Source organism: Corvus cornix, chromosome 2 (genome assembly GCF_000738735.6).
Source record: "Corvus cornix cornix isolate S_Up_H32 chromosome 2, ASM73873v5, whole genome shotgun sequence".
Taxonomy (NCBI): domain Eukaryota; kingdom Metazoa; phylum Chordata; class Aves; order Passeriformes; family Corvidae; genus Corvus; species Corvus cornix.
This window is the reverse complement of record NC_046333.1, coordinates 47,265,084-47,288,645: the sequence shown is the minus strand read 5'-3', so window position 1 is coordinate 47,288,645 and position 23,562 is coordinate 47,265,084. Positions and strand designations below refer to the sequence as shown.

At 39.7% G+C, this 23,562-nt stretch overlaps 1 protein-coding gene across 2 annotated transcripts in view; it reads right to left on the bottom strand.

Moving 5' to 3' along the window:
• Positions 1-23,562, bottom strand: part of IGF2BP3 (insulin like growth factor 2 mRNA binding protein 3) — a 113,243-nt gene that overhangs the window by 24,969 nt on the left and 64,712 nt on the right. For both annotated transcript variants that reach the window (XM_039548974.1, XM_039548975.1), the window contains 7 exons: positions 18,129-18,180; positions 17,972-18,035; positions 9,491-9,775; positions 7,181-7,315; positions 6,509-6,631; positions 3,924-4,059; positions 1,929-2,060 (listed from right to left, as the gene is read on the bottom strand). In XM_039548974.1, coding sequence (XP_039404908.1) covers positions 1,929-2,060; positions 3,924-4,059; positions 6,509-6,631; positions 7,181-7,315; positions 9,491-9,775; positions 17,972-18,035; positions 18,129-18,180 — 927 coding nt within the window. The remainder of the gene's footprint in view (positions 1-1,928; positions 2,061-3,923; positions 4,060-6,508; positions 6,632-7,180; positions 7,316-9,490; positions 9,776-17,971; positions 18,036-18,128; positions 18,181-23,562) is intronic.

Sequence of the window (23,562 nt, the reverse complement as noted above, 5' to 3'; positions counted from 1 at the left end):
TGCATGTTAGCTTGTCACACATCCAGGCTGCATGGAATGGGAGCCAGTTCAGAGGGCTGAGCATGAACAAAGCAAGAGAGTTCAGACAGTGGTCCTTCCAGCTGCACAGTTTCTACACTTTTACACAATGACATTTGTTTCTTGATGCTTTTTTCCAGATGTTGCCATTATCCTATTTCCAGAAAGCTGGAAACTGCCAGAGATCTTAGCAGGCCAAAAAAGGTGCATTTGGGGGGTAAAGGTGCACTAGCAACAGAGGGACAGACAGGAGTAACCACCAAATTCAGCAGTGTTTAGGTGCATATTTAAAGCAAAAGCAAAAAAAAACCACAACAGGGAAAAAGTGGGAAAGAAATGAAAATAAACCAAGTGATGAACAGAACTGTGGGCTTACAGTATGAATCTCAAGAATAGCGAAGTAGTTTGCAAATCTGGAGTAAAAAGAAAGGAAAAGCCACACTTTTAATTACCAACAAGGAAAGCTCTATACTGTTAGTAAACCACACCTAGTTCCTCTTAAGAAAAAAATTGAGGTAATCCATTACCAGAGATGGCATTTTATATAATACAGTGAAGCAGAAACCTGTATTGTTTAGTTCAGTCTGCCAATCTAATTAAAGTGCAGAAGGACTGTGTGAGAGAGAATTCATTTGTCATAAATGGAGGCTCTGCTATTGACAGTAAAATAACAAAGTATAAATATATTTCTATTGTAGCTTTCATTAAAGCACATTTTTCTGATAAAGCCACTATTCTACTCAATATAGTTCATAATGCATTCATAACACCAAAGTTGTTCATTCTCACAAACAATGCTACAAGAGTGGAATTTTTCCTGTTCCTTGCAGTGACTCTCTCTTGGCTTCTTCCTCTGGGGAAAAATATTTAGACAACAATTACCCTTTAGTACAATATAGCTTGAGTTATTTGATAAAGTTCAGTGTGTTGTGCTGCATTTTCACTTTTCTAGTTCATGAAAAGTCTCAGACGTAGCTCTCTAGATGTCACTGTTGGGCAAAGAAGGGGACGAAGTCAGACGCATCAGAGTTTGTACAGCTCTGTCATCCACTTCTTAAGAGACTTGTTAGAATTGTTTTGAAAATTCACCTTCCATTGAGTTGCTAACAACCACCACCACCAGAAACAAGGAAGAGATGAAAAATCACCTTCTCTTTATAATGAGGTTGTCTTCTCTTGAACAGCAAAACACCATCTCAGTTCCAGACAGACTCTGGAGCTTTCTGATACAATAAATTACCTTCTGCTCCATAGCAAAAGACCTCTTATGTTTACTAGTCAGCACTGAACTTGAGTAAGGTTCTAGTAAACTTTTTCAGATATTTTTTAGAGAGCAAATTGGCAAGTAAATTGCAGCTTTCTGGAGATTAATCCATGTAATTTTCATCCTATATATTTAGCAGTATTGCGTTTCAACAGGGCATTTATAAAACTGCTACACTCAAACAAACATTTTAGCTACAGATAGATTCCCACTTTATGGCAAGAGATCATTTCTTTTTTTTCCATATCAGAAGGAATAAAATTGCAGACTAGCATTATTAATTGCCAATTCCAGCAATTTTAAAATTCTATTTTATGTGAGAGTTCTTTCTGCAGTAATTCAAATTCTCTGTAAAATAAAATCTAAATCTTCTAAGCAGCACTATTTTCCAGCTTCACTGAGCATTTCACTAGAAAAACAATTAATGCCTGCTCCCAACTGCAGCCATATGAAATATCTTTCAGTGTGCAAGCAGGAAGACAGACAACACTTAGAAAAAGGGCAGAACACAGTTAGCAAAACACCCTTCCCAGATTTTCCAGGTAACTTCACAAAAAAATGCAGCAGTCTTCTTAGTTTTGAACAGCAGCATTGTACAAATTTGTATCACCATCCACTAACCATCCAAAATCAGAGCTTCCCTTACCCCAAATGGTGGATACGAAGCAGCAGCAGCAGCGGAGGCAACACTCACTGCGGGAGGTGGTATTCCTGAAGAAGAAGGTGGGAACAGACCCAAGGCATTCAGATTTAATCCAGGAATTAAATGTGCTTGAAGCTGCAATGGCAGAAGAGTCAAGATTTAGAGTCCTGGTTATTAACTTTAATAAAATCCTAGTTGGCACATGCTGTTAAGCTTGTGGGATGTTATTTAAAACAACAACAACAAAAAATTCATCTCGATTACCCGAAGGACTCTCCTTCAAACCTGTTTCCTAGACACATGTACAGACCAATAACATTAAAAACTCATAGTGTGAAAGGCAGATGGGAATCACTTGCTACAATTTCATCAGCAAAACACATTTCAAACTTCACAGCAAGATATTCAGATAATAATACTATTTACTTTCAGAGTGAACATATTTATCAGAAAAATAATAGTTTTGGCCTCATACTAAAAAGACAGCACTGTAGAAACAGAAAGATCATGTGCAAACCTCTGCTTTTCTTACACTGGGGCAATACATATGTGACACTATAACCCCATCCCCTCTCCCTTGCAAAAGAGGAAGTGAGATACCTCCAGCAATTGCTGGGAAAGGATCAACTATGAAGTTGCATGTCCCTTGCTTGACCACACCTGAGAAGAGTGACACCATCATGTGGTAGGAAGCATTTGTTGTCTGATACAAAACTTGTGAGTACCCTTTTCCAGATTATTGCTCAAAAGCATGAATATGCTTTAGAAATATCTCAGTGTCTGTCCCTCTTTAGCTATCTCAGGCCATTAAGATAAGTCAATCACCAAAAAACTTCAAAACTTCACCACCTCAAAAACAACCTTAATAACCACTACAAACTAAACCTGAAATCTATGCAGTAACAGAGGTGGGTTTTGACTTTCCATGCCTTCGTCAAACAGCAACGCAGTCTCTAACTCACACCATGTCATATGAAACAAAAATGCACTGCTATTGAATTTGGTTTTGACTTTGTTCCTCATGTGTAGCTCATGTACTGCAATTTGCTTTGTGTGGGACAGGCAGGGAGAGAAAGGGGGGAAAATATTCTCTCTACTCAGTAGGGCAACCATGAAGAAGAGACATTTCTGGAAATTCAGGACCATTGTAAACTGAAAAAATATTTCCATTCTAACTCTAGACCATAAGATTTGGATACACACGCACACACAAAGCTTTTCCTAACTTATCAAAAGTCTCAATCATTTCTCAATATCCATTAGTAACACCCTGGCAAACTAATGAGGTATGTTGTTTTCATTATATAATCACCAATCATCTTCAAATAGCTAAATGCCTTTATCATCTGTATCAAGAAAAAACTTTAATAAAGCCTTCTTAAATTAAATAATTAAAAACAGGAGAGATCCTTCTTCCATACATTATTATGTTATTTATGTGAAGAGACTGAATCACTACTTTAAAAAACATGCAAGCCAGAGCACATAAGCCACAGCAGCACAAACACACCCTTCTTCAGGCTTTTGCAACAAGAAAAAAGTAAAATACTCATTAATTTCCTCAATCCAAAGTTCTCAGTTCCCCCAGTCAAATATGAACCCGAAAAACCTCCATTAAAATAGCACACATAAATAAATAACAAAAATGGTTGCCCACACTCCCACAAATAAATAGAAGAGTCAACAGAGTGGCTGCAACAGAAAATGCTGATTTGATATTAGGAAAAAAAATTCATCATGAGAGCAGTGAAACAGAGCACAGGTGTCCAGAGGTGCTGGACACTCCATGACCACTTTCTATCCGTGGAAATGGACAGACACTTTCTATCCATGGAAATATTAAGGAGAAGACAAGTCTCTACATAACCTCGTTTAACTTGGAAGTGGGGCCCATATTGAGCAAACCCACTGCTCGGCCAGGTGACCTCCAGGGGTTCCTCACACCCAAAATCCTTCTGTGGTTTTAGTTCCAGAAAGAGCCCACATCCTAAAACTCACATTCATAGCAGCAATATCATTTTCATAGGACTCCCTGATTTTCTTCATAATTTCTTCCTCAGCCTTGGCACAAGTTTCAATACTGCCTTTAACTGTAATGGTCCTTTCCGGATTATAGAGTGTCAAGTCCTGCAATCTGCAAATGAAACAGAAGCACAGTTAATTAGCAAACAAAGAAGATAATCCAGGTTTATCATTTGAGCACGACAACATCCGAGTGTGTCAAGTTTGCCCTCCAAAGAGCATAGTATCAATTCATAACAGGGCTCAAACACAGGTTTCAGATAATCTGGGGAAAATCTGTCCTCATAGGAACCACAACAAAGCCCACCACAGCGAGGTTTGGCAAGGGCTGGTTGAGACATACTTGGGTGCTGCACGAAATGAAACGACCACGCTGTGCACGAACACGAGCTGCAGGGCGGTGCAGCAACGTCCCACTTCACACACCACACCAGCACTACCAACAGGGAGAGGGCTTCAGACATTCATTTTAGACATCCCAGAAACACCATTAAAAAGACAAAAAGACCCAAAACATTTTCTTTTCTTGAGAACTGTAGCTTATTCTTTAAGGAAACGGGAGAAAAGCCGGGCCTCAGGGAAACTGCAGGAGAGCCTCCAAGCCCTCAAAATGGGAAAAAAGAAAGGCTGTGTGCAAGTCAACATTTGCTGCAAAATACTAATAACTCCACAGGGAAAATGAAAATGTGACAGCATTAAACCAGTGCTTTATTCAGCAACAAATGCTAACCTACTGTGGTAACATGGAATAAACATACTGGGAAGCCATGGCATATCCACGTACTGAGAAAAGGTAAAGGGGTGAAGACAAAGTCCAGGGCAAGATGTAGGAGTGAGGAAGCCCATGGCAGGAAGCAGAGAGGAAGCAGCATACAAGGCCTTGCCTTCCTGCACAGCAGGCAGTGTGGCAAACCTTTGCACATCTCAGTCAAGCAGTGGCAGGTGCGAAACACATCCACAAAGCAGGCCTTAAACTTCCAGTGCATGAGCACTGAAGTACTGCCTCAGTAAGGAAAGTGGTGGAAAACACCCCAAAGAAGAGAGGAAACACTTTCCCAAACGAGCTGTCTTACTTTAAACTTATGGACAAGCTTACCGAAAGGCCTAAATGAAGAGACTATGGGAAAGACTAATTAGATATAGCAAAATCAATGGGCATATATGCTCTCATTTATGTATTGATTACACCAGACGACTTCAGGGGGCTATTTTAGGCATAGTATGACAAATACAATCTTGAGGCCAAGATTTTAATGCAAATAAACCATTAACTCGCTAAATTAAAAAATACTCTGTAGCTGTTTACAGACAATGTGTTATTTATGTCATCATCAATAAAGACAAGTGGATTTCATGGAATGAAGACCATTTTTTCATGTACTCTGTACACATTTTTTTCCCCCTTTAAGCAATAGCATTAGTCTGCGTACTGTTTGCAAACAAACTGTTTATGCAAACACATTTAAGAAAGCACGCTGGCCTTAGAAATTCTATTCTTGAAGCACACCTATATGGGTGCTTTTTCTCTATTTGATTTGTTTCTCTTCCTCAGACTAATTCCATAAACACACACCTTTAAGGAAGGCCTCAGGTACTTTCATCCAAACTTGATTTCTTCTTTTTGAGGAGGCACATTTACTCCCAGCTTCCTTGTCCTCATTTGAGCTATTTTCTGCAGTACTTTTTTTGTCTCCTGCATGTATTCACACCTCTTCACATATCCTCATGTGTCTTCCAAACTTTTTCCCTTTCCTACAGCCTATAAGCCTTATTCTCACCCTTCCTGGCTAGAGCCAAATCCAGGATGCCTTCAAATGCTTGAAAGTTCATGCCAGAGCATTCATTATTCAGAACAGGAGGTTCTCTGAAGATATTACTCCAGGGTAAAACTACTATTGACTGCCAAGCTTCTACAGAGATGTTAATCTAATCAGTGATTTACAGATTTCCAGTAAAGGTGAAAACTCCCTTTTAATCTCAGCTAAATTTGAACAGGTCTCAGTTACCCTCACAAACTCAGGAAAAAAGGTATTACTTTGAAGCAGACCAGCCAGTGTATTGCAGTTTGGCTGCTAGTGGTCAAGAGGGACAGCACTGCTACTAAAATACCCTTTTCAGTATCCATTTGCTCTATTTCTTTCCCTCTAGTCCAAAAATTTAATATATACCAGAAACTAAAACATCACTAAATTCACTCATTTTCACACATATCTCAGAACTGATCCAGACTTACAGTTTCAAACACTCATCATTACATATGGTATAATATGTTAAAAACAACTGACACTTAAAATATAGTCTAACACAAGCTCCACATAGCCTATGTTATTTTTAGGCTCGCTCTTGACTGAGTTTACAATGAAGACTCACTGTTTACATAAAATTTAACTGAGCTTAAGTAACAGTTTAATCCACATGATGGAAAGGTCTCTGAAGGGCTGTTATCTCAGCCTTTAACACACACATAATATTTTTCTAAGAACTCTGTACCTGAATGTCCCACAGCAGCATTGCTGCCATTTGAGACACCTCACCAAAAGATTAGGCCACCAAAAACTTACGGCGATATCGTGATCTTAGTATCTGTGTCCTGTTCAATTTTCTTCAGGTTTCTTCCTTCTTTGCCAATAAGTCGGCCAACAAAGTTGTTATGTGCCAGTATCTTCAAGGGAATTTCTTCTGTACTGTAATGGAAGTTATACCTAGTGAGACTTTTGGAGACCAGAGCACAAGCTTTTATGCGTGTTACGGATGAATTTTATTTTCGTAGAAATATCCACAGCTCCCATTCACAGGTTAACACTGGATGCAAAGTCCAGGCACAATGGGCTTTTCAAGCTTAATTGCAGCATACCTTGAGCTAAATAAAGCTCAGAGTGAAGTAGCAAGAGCTGTTGGGAGGGAAAAAATAGATCTTAAAGCTTTTAGTGAGGGCTTACAACTTGTTATGCTCGCTCTGACTAAAAGCTCTCAGTTGCTCAAGAAACTTCCATATTTGCTCCAGTTCACCTCAAAATCACAGCCAGGCAACAACTGAAATCATAGATGCATGCTGGGGCTAACTAAGCAAGTAGACTGTCCTGAAAGGCAAAATGTCTCAGTTTCTTTACCTACTTAGATACAGATAACAGCAAATATTCACTTGTTAACAGCTTTAAAAACTACTTCTTTAAATTGAGCCAGCGAGAATTCAGAATTTTTAATGCTTCCACGATGAAACGCTTTTTACTCACAATTTAGTATCTTGAGCTTCCTTTTGCATGATCTCCATAATAATTTTACAAGCTGTTGAGCAGCCTTCAGGAGTTGAGTGGATGGTAATTGGTTTCTCAGCAGCACCTGCATTCTCTTTACGATGAATATCAATTCTTGAAAGAAAGAAAAACACTAATTGTAACCACATAGTCTATGGTAAACCTTGTGTATTTCCAACTCTCGTAAAACTAATTTATTTTGAGCTAACAGTGACTACATTTTAGTGGTTTACTCTTGAAAAGTTTACAACTATTTAAACATATCCTAAATACTAATTTGTTGTGTTACGAAGAGCCTCTCCTCCTGATTTTACCAGCTAAGCCCCACCTCTGCAGACACTGGGATCTCCTTTTCTCAGTAAACTCCCATCAAGATAGTCAGGGGAGTTGTTAGATAGACAACTAAACCCCTGAAGACAGCACCTCATCAAGCTTTCCCAGTGCTCCATCTCCAGCCCCACTGCTCCACTTAGAATGACTGTGCAACTACAGGACAGTCAGGCTCTGTCCCATCTTATCTTTAATTACCTCAACAGCAGAATTTCCCAGCACTCCTCTGCTAACAAGTAGCATGGCAGTACTTTGCATCCATCTTCAGGATTAGTTTCTTATACTTTTCCAGCCTGATTTTGTCATGATACTACCTTTCCTCTACTCCACCCTCTACCACCCTGAAACTACTAGCCTTGTTTTACAACAGGTTTATGTAGTTCTAAGAATTTAGCAGAAATTAATTATGACCTGCATAAAGACAATGCCTTGGATATTACTTTTCCTCTGCCAGTAACTGCAGCTCACATATTCTTTCCACCTCTGCTTTTTGTTTTTGCCCCTCTTCCGCATGTAATAGCTATTTCCTAACTGAAACAACCATGCTGCTTTTCAAGAAGCCCCCTTATTTTTGCAGTTCTTTGAAGTATTGAAAACTCATTTTGTTTCACAATGCAGCATTTTCCAAGAAACCAATGGCAATCCTTGGTGGAACTAAAAGTGGATGAAATTTCTTTATTTTTTTTTTAAGCCCAAACCAATGAAAACATCATTCTCAAAGTCACATATCCGTAAAGTTAGCAACCTGCAATTATTTCTACTCTACCCACCCTTCTTTTAGATATAAAAGCTTTCCTCATGCAAATCTTCCAGGATTTTTATAGTCCAAGAATTAGATGTTTTATATATCACCTGAAAAATTGGTTACCCAGAGAAAAATTACAACCAAGTCTTGTCAGGACACCACAAATCTCTTAAACCTGTGTTGTTAAACACACTAAATAGTCTGCTGGGTTACATCATGCTAATGAGAGGTTTGAAGGAGCATCATGATAATCTTGGGTTTGGGGAGCTGGGGAAGCCTGTTTGTGGGGGGTTGGGGTGTAATTAGAGAGGAGTCCCTTATCCTCACTAACTACTCTCAAAGCTGAGGCTATGACCCACCCTTGTTCCCCTCACACACAGCTCATTCCCAGGTCCTGCCTGCTGCAACTGCAGAGCTGGGGACTCCTACCAGTGTGCTGTTGAAGGCAGCATTTTAATTCTCTGTTTTTAGGGGCATCCTAGAAAAATTCTTGGAATCAGAACCCCACCTCCCTCTGCATCTGTGCTGAGCTCTTCCTTGTGGGTAGGGATTTAACGCACACTGGAAACAATCTCTTCCAGCGTCTCTAGACCCCAGTGCCCTAAGCTCCTTAGGTCACTTAGCAGCTTGCTTTTTGCCTCCCATGCATTTCCTTAATCTGTGTTTTGGTGTGGTCTGCAACTTGATAGCAACAAATGCATTCTCCAGAAACAGAGGGGGGTAAGATGTAAGAAGCAGTGAGGGAGATAGAAAGGTTCTTTTTTTAGGGTTTTTTCCCCCCACATCTTGAATTGACAACACTTACAAATCCTAAAAATGCCCTAATCAAACTAAAACTAGAATAAACACTTGAAGACTTGGGTATCGCCACACTGAGTGTATGCCCCCCAGAACAACATATTACAGCTCTTTCAGTTTCTCTTTTTGTGCCAGAACCATATTAGTATATCTGTAAGCAAAAGTCTCCAACAGAGTACCATCATGCTAGTGCTCCTTTTTTAAAGGGGGAGAAAAAAGTCAGCTAGTGTTTGAATACGTGTCAAGAACAGAATCCAGTCCTTAAATAATTCTTGCAAAACATTTCCTGTTCTCTGTTGTCTTCATTTGCTATCTGACCATGCAGATTAGTAATGAAGTTTTAAGAACTCCTCTTTACATGAGCAATGATGACACAATATTAAAGCTATTAATTACAGTTTTGTAAAATAACTTACTTGGACTGTGTCTGCTTTGTAATGTTTCTGATTGTTGCTCCTTCTTTCCCGATAATGGCTCCTACAAACTGTGTGGGAACCAGCATCCGCAGAGGAACATCTGACTGTGGTTTCTGCCGTGTGGTTGCACCAGGTGACCCTTGCCTCGGAGGACCCCTCTGTCCAAATCCACGTCTTCCCTGGGGATGTTGTTGTGGAGGTTGCTGGGCTGCCATCTCATCAGGGATGTATGCAACTTTCAAGGAATAGTTTTCAAGCTGAAACCCATTCAGTTTTTCTATTGCTCTGTTTATTTGCAAAGGAGAGGAGAGAAGAGATTAAAAAAAACCCATGATCACATGCAGGGCCTTATGAAATGACAAGTCATTCAGATGTAGACTTCTGTTCTTTCTAAATTGCGTGGTGAAAACTAGAAACTCATTCCAAGATGAAAACTTACATTTGAAATTCTTCAGCCAAGATTTTGATTACACAAAGTCACCATGTTAAGAACTACAAGTTAGCTCTTGCTTGTTCTGGGCTTCCATGCACTTTAAAGATTTTGCTGGTCCAACCCTATCAGCAAAACCTCACAGGAGACAGAGCTTATGCACTCAAAAACATTCTTTTGCCTGATTTAATTTAAATCAATTTCCCAAATAGAATTAAAGCTGCACCAGAGGGAAAACTTTTTAGCTGCTATCACAGCACCTTCATTAGGGTTTTTGCCAGCATAGCTATTTGGCTGGAGTTTTTGCAACAACTGATATAGCTGTGACAGGAATGAAAAAAATATATGAAAGAGGAGAGCACCTTCACTTCAGCAGGAAAGGAAGTGCTCAAAGCTAGTCAATGGCATCTGAAACGCCCCTTAGCAGACTGCAACAGCACCTTGCAACTCACTAACTAGTCATGTTGTAGGTAGGTTTAAAAGTTAACAAGGAAATTAAAGCCCCATATCCACGTTAAACTCTCCATAAAAACAAAGTTGTTAGAGGGCATTTAAAATGCTGTTTCACCTTCTCTTGTTCTTTCAGTTAAGCATCACAGAGGGATATTGCCCAAATGTACACAACCCCCTCGCACCATGGGCCCTCACACTGAAAACCTCCTGAACACTCAGCATTCCCTCTTGCTCACTCTCTCTTTGTAACCAAGGACAAGGCTCCAGGCCAGCCTGACCTGCTCTTGGGTCTCCTCTTCACAGGGGAAACACAAGCCACCTTAAAATTACAGCCTTCCAGAAGGTAGAATACCTTCCACTCACAAACAGGATAGAGTTAATACAACTAAATATCTAGCAAACAGTAGGAATAACTAAGATACATGAAAAGCACTGGTAAACCAGTGGTATAAAATAAACACATTTGCCCAAGAAAGACATATCAAGTATTGCTACAACAGGCATTACTACTCAGATTAACAGTAATATACTGATCACTGAAATATGCACTGATTTGGGGTATTTATAGATGCCAGACTTAATATTGGACAAAAGATGACTGACAGATTTTCTTTAAAAAAAATTAAATTAAAGGCAGCAGTGGGAGGGAGGGAGTCTTCGTCTTTTATTAAAGAACCCACCAATATTTTCATTAAAAAGCTCCAACAGCCATGTGCTCTGGAGCAAGGCCTTTGAATTCAGAAACTTAACCCAGTCCTTCCATTCATGCACATTTGCAGGACATTACTGCCCATTTACCAAACATTAGCCTCAGCAACACTTTTACTCCTGCCTCTACTACAGAGATAAAAGATGATGATATCCAATTGCCCATATTTTCAAGGGCAGCCAGTGAAAAATACTATTTGTCTCCTGGGTGTCCCATTTGACAGTCTGGGTCACAAGCAGCTGTTGAAACCAAGCAAGCAGCTTCTCAGATAAGAAGTGGTATTTAGGTACTGAGGATAACAGGCCCCTCATATCCCAGGGGCTGAGCCAGAGTCCTCAAAATATTCCAGTCGGACAGCAAAGAGCTTATGAGAAAACAAGTAATTTGTGTCTTTGGAACAGGGTTTAATAAGGGCTGATAATAAATAAGGCCCAAAGCAATGCCAATGAACAAAGAAAGCAAAATATTGAATAACTGATCACTGTTCATTAAATACTTCTGTTAACCAAATGAGACACAGGTCCTTCAGGAACTGGGCAGGAGTGTAATTACTCCCATAACAGAAGAATCCTTTACAGCAATGATCTGGATTAAAATTTGGTGAGGTTATGTCAAAGCTGATATTTTTAAACTTTTACTGCACGGATTTTGAAAAGCATTTTATTACACAATAAAACATGTTTATAAAACAGTATGAGTAGTGAGCAGACTAGTGAGACTTGTGTTTCTATGGATTTGTCTCAATTTTCAGTTTCTGCACAGATTTCCAATGTTGGAAAGGCATTTCACTGAAGTCTCTCTCTCTGGACATCCTATCTGGAAAAGGGGTCTGGGAACTTTCCTTTTTAAACAAACTGAATATATTAATTTCTTGTTGGTTGCAAATATCCAAGACCTCTATTTCTAGGCTGAGTTTTACTGATATTGACCAGAAAGCTGAATTGCTACCAGGAAGGGAAATGGCACTGCCAGACGGTCCAGTTGCACAAGCTCTGTTTCTTTTGGAATTAAACCTCAAGATGCTGGAGAGGTGAACACCAACATTTATGCAAATGTGCTGATAGGCTCCAGATTAACGTTTATCCCAACTCATTTCCTTCCAAACATTTATTTGACAAGTTCAGACATTGCTTCTTTCCCAAAATGTGTCAGCCTCCTCTGGCTTTAAAACATCTTTGACCAGAATCCCAGCATTAACACAAAACCTGACATTAAATCAGTGCTTGAGACCTCTCACTCTTCCTTAGAAGTGGTTGTGAAAGAAAAGACTAGGCTTATTGTTTGCAACCAAGCTTCATACCTATCCTATTTTCACAACAAACACTTTCCAGCAACAACTATATGTACACACACATATATATGCACATATATATATACATCTCCTGGAAAGAAGGTTGGAATTTTTCTTCTTAATAACAACTTATAAATTGTTAAATGGTTCCATATGTCTATAAGTACCTCAAATTCAAAGCAAACTGAGAAAAGTTCATTTGCCATTGTGGAAAATTAATTGTGTCAGCAGTGAACAATCTCTGGCCACCAAAGCCATATGATGACATGGAAAAATAACACACTAATTCACCCTGTGAGTCACAGAGTTCTCCATATTTTACAGCCTGACTTGTTTTATAATTTGACTTGTTCAAATGATGAGAAGTCAGAAGAAGTATCAGTAATTAAATGCTGATCTCCCAAGCCTTTTATGGAACTGATATTTCCTGGGTACATAGTCCCATATTCTGCACTGGTTTGGGTGCACACAGTGGAATGCAAGGATAACTGATTTGCAGTGGATGCTACACATACACAGTTCTAGTGCATTTCTTACAGAGGAAAAAAAAACCCCAGCTTTTGAAAGGTCCTTTTGGCTGTTGATTCTGTCCTTCACATTCCAGTATTTGACAATTTTCACTAGGTTCTTAAAGTATTGTTATACACGTTTCTTCAGCTGTTCTGGACTCATTTTTATCAATTCTGTGGCACAAAACATAGGGCTAGAATTAGGCAATGTGATGATTCAGCAGCTCTTCAGCACCATAACAAGTTCAATTTTAGAGGCATCTAGGCACTGCTTTGGGGGCTGGAGAGACAGATGTGGAAGAAAATCCATGAAGAGAGACAAGTGATTGAGAACTGTCTTCTAGATGGCTACAAAATTCATGTAAAACAGCATCTAGGACAGCACTTGCTATCAGGAGAGTCAGCCCTGCTCACAGGGGAAGTCTGAGCCTCAGCTAAAAGCAAGTGACTGGTTCTTCACAGCACTAGGGCCATCTGTTTCAGGCAAAGCTACCATCATTGCTGCAGACCACATGTTACATCGAGCTCCTTCTGTAAAGCACACGCTCACTGACTGACCACCTCAAGAACTCCAGAACACAGAAACACCACCTCTGCCTTCCCAAGCCGGTTGGGGGGTCTCCTTCCATGACCACAAGTTCATAAAGGCCATGCAGACTACCTCTGTCAGGCAGCCCGGCTGGTACCTACTGAAACAACCCACAAACCGTCTTTTAAACAGAGGCTAAAAGCCTGAAGAGTCACTCAGGGAGGACAAAAATGGAGAAAATTCAGTAAACTGCCTCATTAAGAGGTGCCCTCCTCCCTGAAGTCATCCTTTAAAATTTATATTTAGTAGAAATGGAAAATATTTCCATTTCACATACTAGCGAGAGCTGGTACACAGAAGTCTCTTAGCGTAGTTCAGAATTTTTTAATAAAATGAATTCATTAAGAGACTGCAGCAGCTACTGTCTGTGTACTGATAAGATGGATACCAGCCTGGCTTATGTTCATGTGACACCTGTTCAGAAGCAAGAGTTCCTACGTAAAAATGAAACCTTTAAACAAGTATTTTGTAAATTAGTCACCTGAGTTTTTCCCATCAAAACGGCATCTCACTGCTGTTCTCTCATGAACTGCCTACAAGAGGGTGTTTGCCCAGCCTTCTCCCTTTTGATGCTAGTGGAGGTTAAACATCCTAGATAAATGATTACAGTAAAAGCACCAAGTCTTGTACTGGAAATCATTCTTCCACTGATAGCATGATGACACTAAGCACTAGAAGGAGAACATATTTCACTCCCACATGCAGCTTTTATGTACACCACTTTTCTTTTTTCTTCCCTGAACAGACACAATTGCATACTAGAAGGCAGATGTACATGGTAAATTTTCTTTAGCATAATAAATTTTTTTACATTAAATAAAAATATAGGTTTCATCAGTACTTCTGCAAATGAAACCAAAACAAAATCTAAGCTTATAATCACTTATATCCCACAGAATTTTCAGTATTATCGTATGGCAACATTAGCTCTGACCCACAATGGCATGCAAAACTATTAGTTATGTGAACCCTTGTTCATTCAAGGACACGTGTTGTGCACACACACACAGATGTGTGCTCCATTGAAAGGGTAAAAAAAATTTTTTTGCAAGTATTCTAATTAAGAGGTGATCACTAGTGGACTTTCAAAATCCTGGGTAGAGCAAAATCTTGTAGCATGTACTAGACTCCTACACACTGGAACCTTTTGGGGAGGGAAAGAGGTGGTGGTATAACATTTGAAGATAGCAGCCGTAATTTTGGTGTCAGCACGTCACAAGGACACAGTCAGCATGTCCTGCTGGTTGCAGTCGGGGATTGATGCTGGGAGAAGAGGGGTTGTCTTTTGGCAAGCATGTCCCAGGCTGCCTCAGCACCTGCATGCAGCTAGTTGGGTTGTGCAGGGTAAACCACAGGCTCCAGGCTCTGTTCCTTGCCCTCTCGTCTCTTCCAAATGTTCTACAACCCACCACAATATTCAATAATTGCCTATGCCACAGCAGTGCACATGCTTTGTAAAGCCCTCTCCAGGGTCTGGGAAGGAGAGCAGCAGGGGCTTGCAGGAGAGGAGAGGAGGGATGTGGTGTCAGACCTGGGAGTGCCAGCCTCCTCTTTGATACCCACACTCCCAGAGAGCAAAGGGGGTTTTCCAAGGCCCACGAATGGCTCTATGATTGCAGCACACCCCCCTCCACAATGCTCCTGGGCTGCCAGAAAGCACCTCATCTGCTGTGCTGGGTCCCTTGCTCTGGCCACATTGGCCAGAGGCATCATCCTGCTCTTTCTGGCGAGACAGGCTATGCCTCTGCAGATAGGAAAGAGGCATTGCTACAACAAGTCAAAGACACAGACCACTGTCCCACCTAGAAGTCAGGAGCTGTGCACACCTCAGATTTTGGGTGCTCTGTGCTCTAAGACTTCTTTCTCAAAAAGACTGCAGCAATCTTCAATGATTAAATTTTCCAAGTTAATTTTGGATGCAGACTTGTATTGAATGTGCCACAACTGTAGTACCAGCCTAGAGGAAAAGACCTCTGCCACAACTACCTAGATTTGCAAGACAGAAGGCAGCTCAGTTTCCCTGCTGGCTGGAGCCACACTTTTTGTTCAGAAGTACTGTCCTCCAAGCAATGCATACCACACCTGCTTAGAACTGCTTATCAAAAGTATCTCCAGATTATGTTGCAGCACCTCCACCACACACTGCAAGTACACACTCCAGCAGTCATGGCAATGCCATACAGATATCCAGCAGCGAAGTAGCCAATTTAGCATGTTCTGTCAGCCAACACTACTGTGAGGATAGCTCATGCATTGCAAAAAGTGCAGAAGAAGAGCAACTAGAACTAGGGACCCACTATATGTGGCAGCATAGAAATCTTTGTGTCATGGTGTTTGATCCAAAAGTCATGGCAAAGAGCACCATTTACCCTAAACAGCTAAATTCCAAACTACAAAGCTTGTTACCAGCTACTGACTCTTGACAACTCTAACCAGCTTTTAATAAAGTTCTTGTTAGTGCATGTCCTTCATAGGATGACCAGCACTGCCTTTATCAGCTATCAGCATTCACACACTGCTCCCTCTCCACTGCCATTGCTGTCCACCACAGCCAGCTCCAAGCAGCAAAGCTGGGTCATGTCTGGGAAAACCATTTCACTGAAACAGCACGGCAGGCACTATGGAAAAGCCACACACATGCAGGTCCTGCAGTGACCCTTCATTCCAATTCCTCACAGTTTTTTCCTTAAAAATACCTCCATCTAGGCACTTCTCCTAGGGGTTTCTAAACAGTTGCAAGGTCACCTCCCAAACTCCGACACTCTGAGCTAGCATTTTTTGTACATAATATGGACTTACCTGCTTAGAAAACCCTGTGTCCTTATGAAACCATTTGCACATGCAAATCAAGGCTCCTCCACTTGCCCTACATATTCCAAGGAACTAAACTGCCACCATTCAACTTGTATTGCTTCAGCTCCCCTACAACATCCATGCTGGATGCCAATTCTCCTGCTTCAAACTCAAGAGGCTTTCAGTTACTGTCACAATTTAGGGGTTTTTGCATAAGAAATCATATCTTAGACATTTTTTCATAGTCTTTGCTTATCCCAGCATTTCCTCAGGATTGACCATAAAATTTAGCCAGTACAATTTGGGGATAAACTGTTTTCAGCTTCAGAAGGGAGTATGCAAGCCCAGAAACCCACATCACAGATGACAGACAGCTCAAAAAAGTATATCATGCTTCTTTCCATGGTATTTTTGGTACTTCCTTCTTATATTTTCAAAGGAGGAACTGGCACATGTAGTATTAATCTGTAACACTGTGCCATAAGTTTCTTCAGAACTAGAAATTCAGCCTTTCTTAATTGCTGTGCAACAGAATCAAAAGCAACAGAAGGACCTGAAGAACTTGTTAGAACAATTCAGCTTTTGAGCAAGTTCAATAGTGATTTCAAGGAAAACATTGTTTTTCCTTCAGCTCCAGCGTACACAGGAGATACCACTGACACAACTTTCCCATCACATTTGTTTATAATACACTTACAAGTAACCTAATGCTTCGAAAGATTAAATACATGTGTTGCATTCAAGTTACGCACAGATCATAATTACTTAATTATATGTACAAATATTATTTCATTTGTAATTTTGAATTAATGCATACCATAAGCACGCTCTGCATCTTAACTGCTGGTTTTAGTTTGCCACAAGGTGGCAGAAATTTCAAAGTTAAAATAAAAAGATCATTGTAGGCTATTCCATGAGTTCGGTTTTGTTTGACCTGCTATGACTAGAAAGAGGGGAAGTATGTTTATGTCACCAGCTTAAAACTTAAAGACCACACAAGTCCTTTTTTTGTGGTAGCAAAGCAAAATTCAACCTTTAGCATAATACATAATACAGATTTTTAAAGGAAAAGTATGTGTGATCACTGATTAAGTAAAACATTGTATTTTAAAATTTTAATACGTAGATTAAAAATTCTCAATTACTGAAGATATAAGGAAGCTTAAAATATGTGGCCTAAATTTCAAAAATACCAAATAAATTATTTTAGGTATACAGATTACACCTTTTGTGTGTTTGGAAGCAGCATTAAATTTTCTAATAGAAAAGCCCGGTCTTCTGGTTAGCAGCTGCATTCTTTTATTTTTTTTTTCCTGTTATTTTGCTGTGATTGTTTGTTAAGAAGCAGACAGAACAATGAATGCTGCAAGAGGGTATCACTAAAAACATAGCTAAAAAAAAATCATTTCACAGTAACTTCCATCCTCTCACTGGTAAATTAACATTCTGCTCTCCCCAATATACAAAAATTTATACAATTTTTGCATTTTTTGAAATTACTGATTTACTTTTTATCAAAGTGAAAGGAAAGTTGATGATAAAAAAATAGTAAATTAAGGTGAATTGCACCAGACTTTCTTAAAAGTCAATGCTTAATTTATTGTTAAAATGGTGACGTGATCAGAAGCAAAGTTGCATATACAGTCACAACAACGTGAACTCCAAAATGCAAGTTAGATGACAGAAACAACTAAATAAGATACTTACTGTCTAGCCTGGTCCTTATTGCCATATGTTACATTTACAACTGCAGTCTCCGTGTCAGTGTTCACTAGAAAGAAAAATGCAAAGGAAGGAGGGTAAGTTCAGTGTGCACCCACTTCCCACTACAAATTTAAAAGCAAATTGAGAGTAGAAAATGTACCTTGCTCACAGTTCTCCACAGTTCCATACTGAGCTAACAAACTATCCAGCACCTATAAGACGTAAAAGAAATGACAGATTTAAATTTCAAAGCAGATTAACATAACAAAAAGTCTCTAAAAGCACCAGAATTTGTAAAAGTATGGTATGAGGACACAGATCATTTAAGACAGCTGCTCCAACAAGGAAGAAATTATTATTCCAGGAAGAACAAAGATACATTGTTTATTTTCTCTCTCACATCAGAAAATCTGCATTTAAAACTTCATTAGTGGGAAAATACAAAGTATAACTCCAAGAAGTCACACTGCACTGTATGTTCCAAACTTTGAAAATAAAACTCCAAGTCACCTGTTCTAAGAGTGGGCTAAAGAAGAGGCAGAAAGAATTAGAGAAGAGCAAATCTGAAACAAAATTTTCTCCACTTATTCTGAGAACCTATACCTAACTTTGTCACTTTATGGAGTTGTTGGAATTTTTTCCTCCCAACACACTTAGGCTGTACATAAAAATGTTATTTTCTCCCTTAGTGGGGAATTGCCTGTGTAGAGAAGGGAACAAGAATAACCACCACATGAAGAGCTGTTCCACAATGATTTTGACAGATTTCTCAAAGATCCCCATTCCAGAGGAACCACTCACAACAGTATCTTCACCATTATTTGAAAGTCACAATTAATTTTTCCTTTAGTAGAAAGCTAGGAAGAAACAGGTAAATGCATCTGACAAGTCGCAAAAGAAATCTAAATTAAGTCATTTTATTTTGCATAGGTTGTTTTATTCTAGTCAAATGGAGGATGAAGAAGGGGGAAGAACACAAATTTCTGGGGAAAAAAATCAAGGTGTCAGAGTATTCCAGTAAAAGAATTAACACACCCACAGTTGTACCACTTCTAAAATTCACATGGTATGGAGTTTATTTTCTTCCTGGTGAGAAATAATGTTGCAGAAAATGGTGACTGTGGCAGTAACTAGCACAGACACAAGTGCATCATTATGGTGTATTGCATCCTAATGTTTTGTCACAGAAATTAAACTGATGCTGGAAAAGTTCACAATTTACACCAAGAAGTAAAAAAGTAAGCTTGCAATCTCTTCTGTAACCAAAGTGACATTTCTTCAGCTAGTCTCTTAAGGGCAAATGTCAGTGAGAAAGAGAAGAAACCCCTTTGGGAAAGGAAGGAAACACGGAAGCAAAGACAGAAGGAAGGCAGTAGGCATAAAAAGCATCTGTGCAGCTTCCCGTTGCAGTACACTTCCCTTTGCTATAACCAGCAATTGAGTGTGCACAAAACCCCAGTCCCTAAAAATGTAAAATTCAGTCTACATCCTCATGAGATTAAAATTCCTGAATTATCATCTATCCATGTACCACATACTTTTACTACAATGTAAAAGACATTTCTAAGATAAACTGCAGTTTATGTGCCCAAACCTAAAGACAACTTATATCAGTACAATTTGCACTCTTTACCACCTACTAAAATTTAAACTGCACATAGATGTTTCAAAGGTATTTAAAAGAAAATGCAGTGCTCGCCAAGTTTGAGCAATGCATTAGTGCTTCTAACTGCAGAATTTCCCCATCCTTCTAGTAGAGACTCTAGTAAAGTTTTCTTGGCAAATGTTTTGTTTTCATAGACAAGTTGTTAATTGTCCTCTCATTCTACAAGTAGAGATTAGCCTAGTCTGAGAGTTTGCGTTTTCAATCCCCTAAAATATAATTTTTCTGCCACTCCTCGGATCTAACAATTGGAAACTGTAAATGTTTACTCTGAAATTTGTTAAATATTACTGAAGCAGAGATGCTCCAGGGGATTAAAATAAATTTAAAATCTGTGGAAGATCCTTTTAAGACAATTAAACACTGGCACAGACAAGTGGGAGAGTTGTGAGGTCTTGCAGGTCTGCAGCTGTACCTCACACAAGCCAGGAGAGCCACAGCATGCGATTAGAGGAAAACCTTCTTCCACAGACTGCTTAAGGGATCCACTGAAACCAGTGGGTGAACAGAATCTCAGGTGGGGTCAGGGGTTTAAAAGCAAAGCTTTTCCTGGCTTAGAGATCCTTTCTGAGATGTTTAGTTGAAATAGGATACCAAAGAGTTCATTAGTCTGATAAAGCAATTCCTTTGTCCCTACAGTATGCCAACACCTGTGCATTTCTACACAGCAGACTGTGCCACAATATGAGCCAATGTGTTTAGTTGTTGTTTGAACTGTGCAGACCACCAGCTCATGGCCACTCTGCCCCAAAGCTGCATCACTTCAAAACAGAATTTCCTTTTCATCCTTACTCATTCAGGAAAAGAGCTATGCTAGACTGCCAGAGGTACCACAACAGTTTGCTTAATAATAATTAATCAATATTTTGTAAGGTATTTCTATATTAAATTTATATTCTGGGCTAAGCATACCTTTATAACGAGACCCACATATTAAAGTCACCATCCTCACTAGGAAAAGAAATGCTGTAAAGCTGAATCCATGCAACTTTTTAAAGATTCATTTTCTCTAAAAACTACTTTCAGCATGTTTCTGATCAGCCATCAGAAATTTCTCAACGCACTATCTCTTGCATCTACTCCTAGAAGCCTAAGAACCCAAAGGCTGCTTTGCTGCTAATGCTGAAGAGCAACCCAGAATGGCATATTCAGCATCACACCCCTCTTCAGCAGGAGTTCTCCACTTATGCTGCTCCTTAATCCTCTTCTGAGCCATTTCAGTCAGAGACAGTGTCCATCTGGGCTTTAATCCAAGTGATTTGAGTTCCCATATTCTTAAAAGACTTGCTTTACTGAACAGATTTATGAGAAGTTTCCTCAAAGGATTGCAGGTTGCTTTAACCAAAATGAGAAACAATCCTCTTCTGTCAAAGACACTTGCTCTCTACAGTGCTGTCTTCAGGAGAAGCTTGAATTTTCATCACCATCAGCCTTGTGCAGCAGGATTTTAAGTGTGATCAACACCACAGAAGTAGTCTTTTAACTAGACTGTACTTAAAATGCACTAGTAAGAAAAGATCAGCAGCAGTCGAGGTATATGTGTGTGTGTGAGGAGCAGGCTTCATGAGTGAGAACACTTTTAAATTAACCAGCTGATCCAGTTGGGATAAGTCATTGCAGTTATATTCAAAAGCCAGACCCTCTATTGTAACTCACTTTCAAAATGCAGAACTCAATTCCTGCACCTGTTTCTTGCTTCACATGTATTTACTGCAACAGTCAGTTTCTATTCACATCTTTCATTTCTTCATATGTCCCTCACTATCTTTTCCCTCTCCCCAAATTTTTCTCTCTAGCCCAAAGCCTCTAGTTGTGCTGCAAAACAAACATGTTTTGTTTGAGCTGCTCTTCCGTAACACTCTTCGTGTACAGCCTTGTTGGGCAATCAGAACAAAATTCAAAGCCAAGCTGGTGGTGCAGCAGCAATTCTGATGAGCAGCTGAAAAGTTTATTTGTACAAATATTTAATCTAAGCTAGAAAAAAAGGTCTTTCCTTTTCTTGAGCTCTCCTTCTAGCAGTTGTCTAAATTGGGTCTCCTGCTCTTGTTATAGCACAGATGTCTCTCTCACAAAAAGCTGCAGTCTTATGCTGTGGACTTTCATTCATCAGGCTCTAAAAGCCAATTCTGACTTCATTATAAACAGCATTACCCTACACCAAGTCCCACAGATCGAGGCTGCTTTACATAGAAAAAAGAAAGAAGGAAACATTACTCTTCAGTGAAACCGAGAGCTTGATGCACACGTTAAAATACCACAGTTCTCAAACAGATTTCACGGGTTTAGAAGTAGCACTTTTGAACAAATCAGAGCAGTTGTTTCCTGCACTTTCAGAGCAGACTATTTCATACACATATCATATAATTTCATACACATCTTATAGTGCTGTAGGACTTCTGCCGTACACTGTAAGCAAATTAGTCTCAAGACATCTGGTCCATAAGCACAGTTATCCATATTGTTTCTCTCTCACACATGCACTTAGCAACAGGAACTTCACAGTGGTGCTGTAGAACCTGGAGTTATTTTCTCCACTCATGTAGACCAAATCCATTAGACCATCACTACCCCCTTGTTTCCATGACTCCTGTGTCATGTTGACGAGGAATTAAAATTAGACAACACAACTGAAATCATAAATAGCAGGGTCTAAAAGAGACAGAAGTATTAGGGTCATTCAGTAAAAAAAAACCCCACAGAAATATTTGGCTGCAAAGATTTGAGTGCACAATGTGATTTAACAAACAAACTAACAATAAGATTTTGATTTAACAGGGGAGAGGTGGGGAAAGCAGGAAGAAAAACAAAAGAGCCAGGTAAGGAAAGGAGAATGGGAGTAGGTAAAGAACAGTGCTGATATCACAGATACTAAGCCTGGATGAACCACTATTGCCATCTACATATTTCAAGTAATTTCTTGGTATATTTAAGTCCACAAAAAGCGCACCATAATGCCATTTCCCATTAATTCTATTAATTGAACCTAACTACTCTGATGTGGCCCCTACCAGGCCCTGGTGTACTAGAATTTGCAGTGCAGCAGGAGCAGACCTGGCATTTTGTGACTTCGAGGTGTGACATTACCCTGGCAGAGGCGCTGTTCCTCTCACAGCCGCACCAGCTGCCAACAACTGACCATGGCAAAAAGGGTCCTCAAACAACCTTCAGCTCAGCATTATTTTTTGGTTGGTAAGAAAAAAAAAAAAAACCTGACATCCCATCAAGGGTCCCAGCTAGCATGGCTTTGCAAGGAAAATTAAACTGAAGAAGCCCCTAACAAATCCCTGAGGATGCAGTTATTTTTGAAAGTTGTAATTGGATAACGCTGCATTGCCTGAATGGAGACTGTGGTGAACAGGTGAACTCAGCTCCAGGTCATCCAGCACATGTCCCAGCCTGGGCAGCCTCTCTGCATGACTGCCACCCCTCCACAGCCCAAACACAGCACTTTGCCCATTTTCACCAAAAAGTTCAGATCATGATCGTTCCTTGTAAAGGCAAAGCAGCACGGACGTGGAATAGCCAATTTAGCACATGGTCTGCCAGGACACAGTTCTTTTTCCAAAAACTCGTGAAGGCATTTGAATAGGCAAAGCCAGTCTGCAATGGCTCAATGCATTGCAGCATGTGGTGATGGTGTTTTTCATCTTGTAGGCCCTCCAAAACCCAGCTTACTGTCTCATGAAACCATGACCATAGTTTGGAAGAATCAGAAAAATAAGCCTGGAAGCTGCTGAAGTCATTGTTTGCACACACCAGAAAGGCAGCGCCTGAAAACAATAACTCTGGCATATTTACCGCATCCCATACAAACCCTGCAGTGAATTCTTCTCCTGGGAACTTACAGTTATATCCAAATGTTCAAAACTAATAACAAGTTTACCCTATAATACAATTCTGTTTAGGTGGCATTACCAGGGTTTTAAGAATG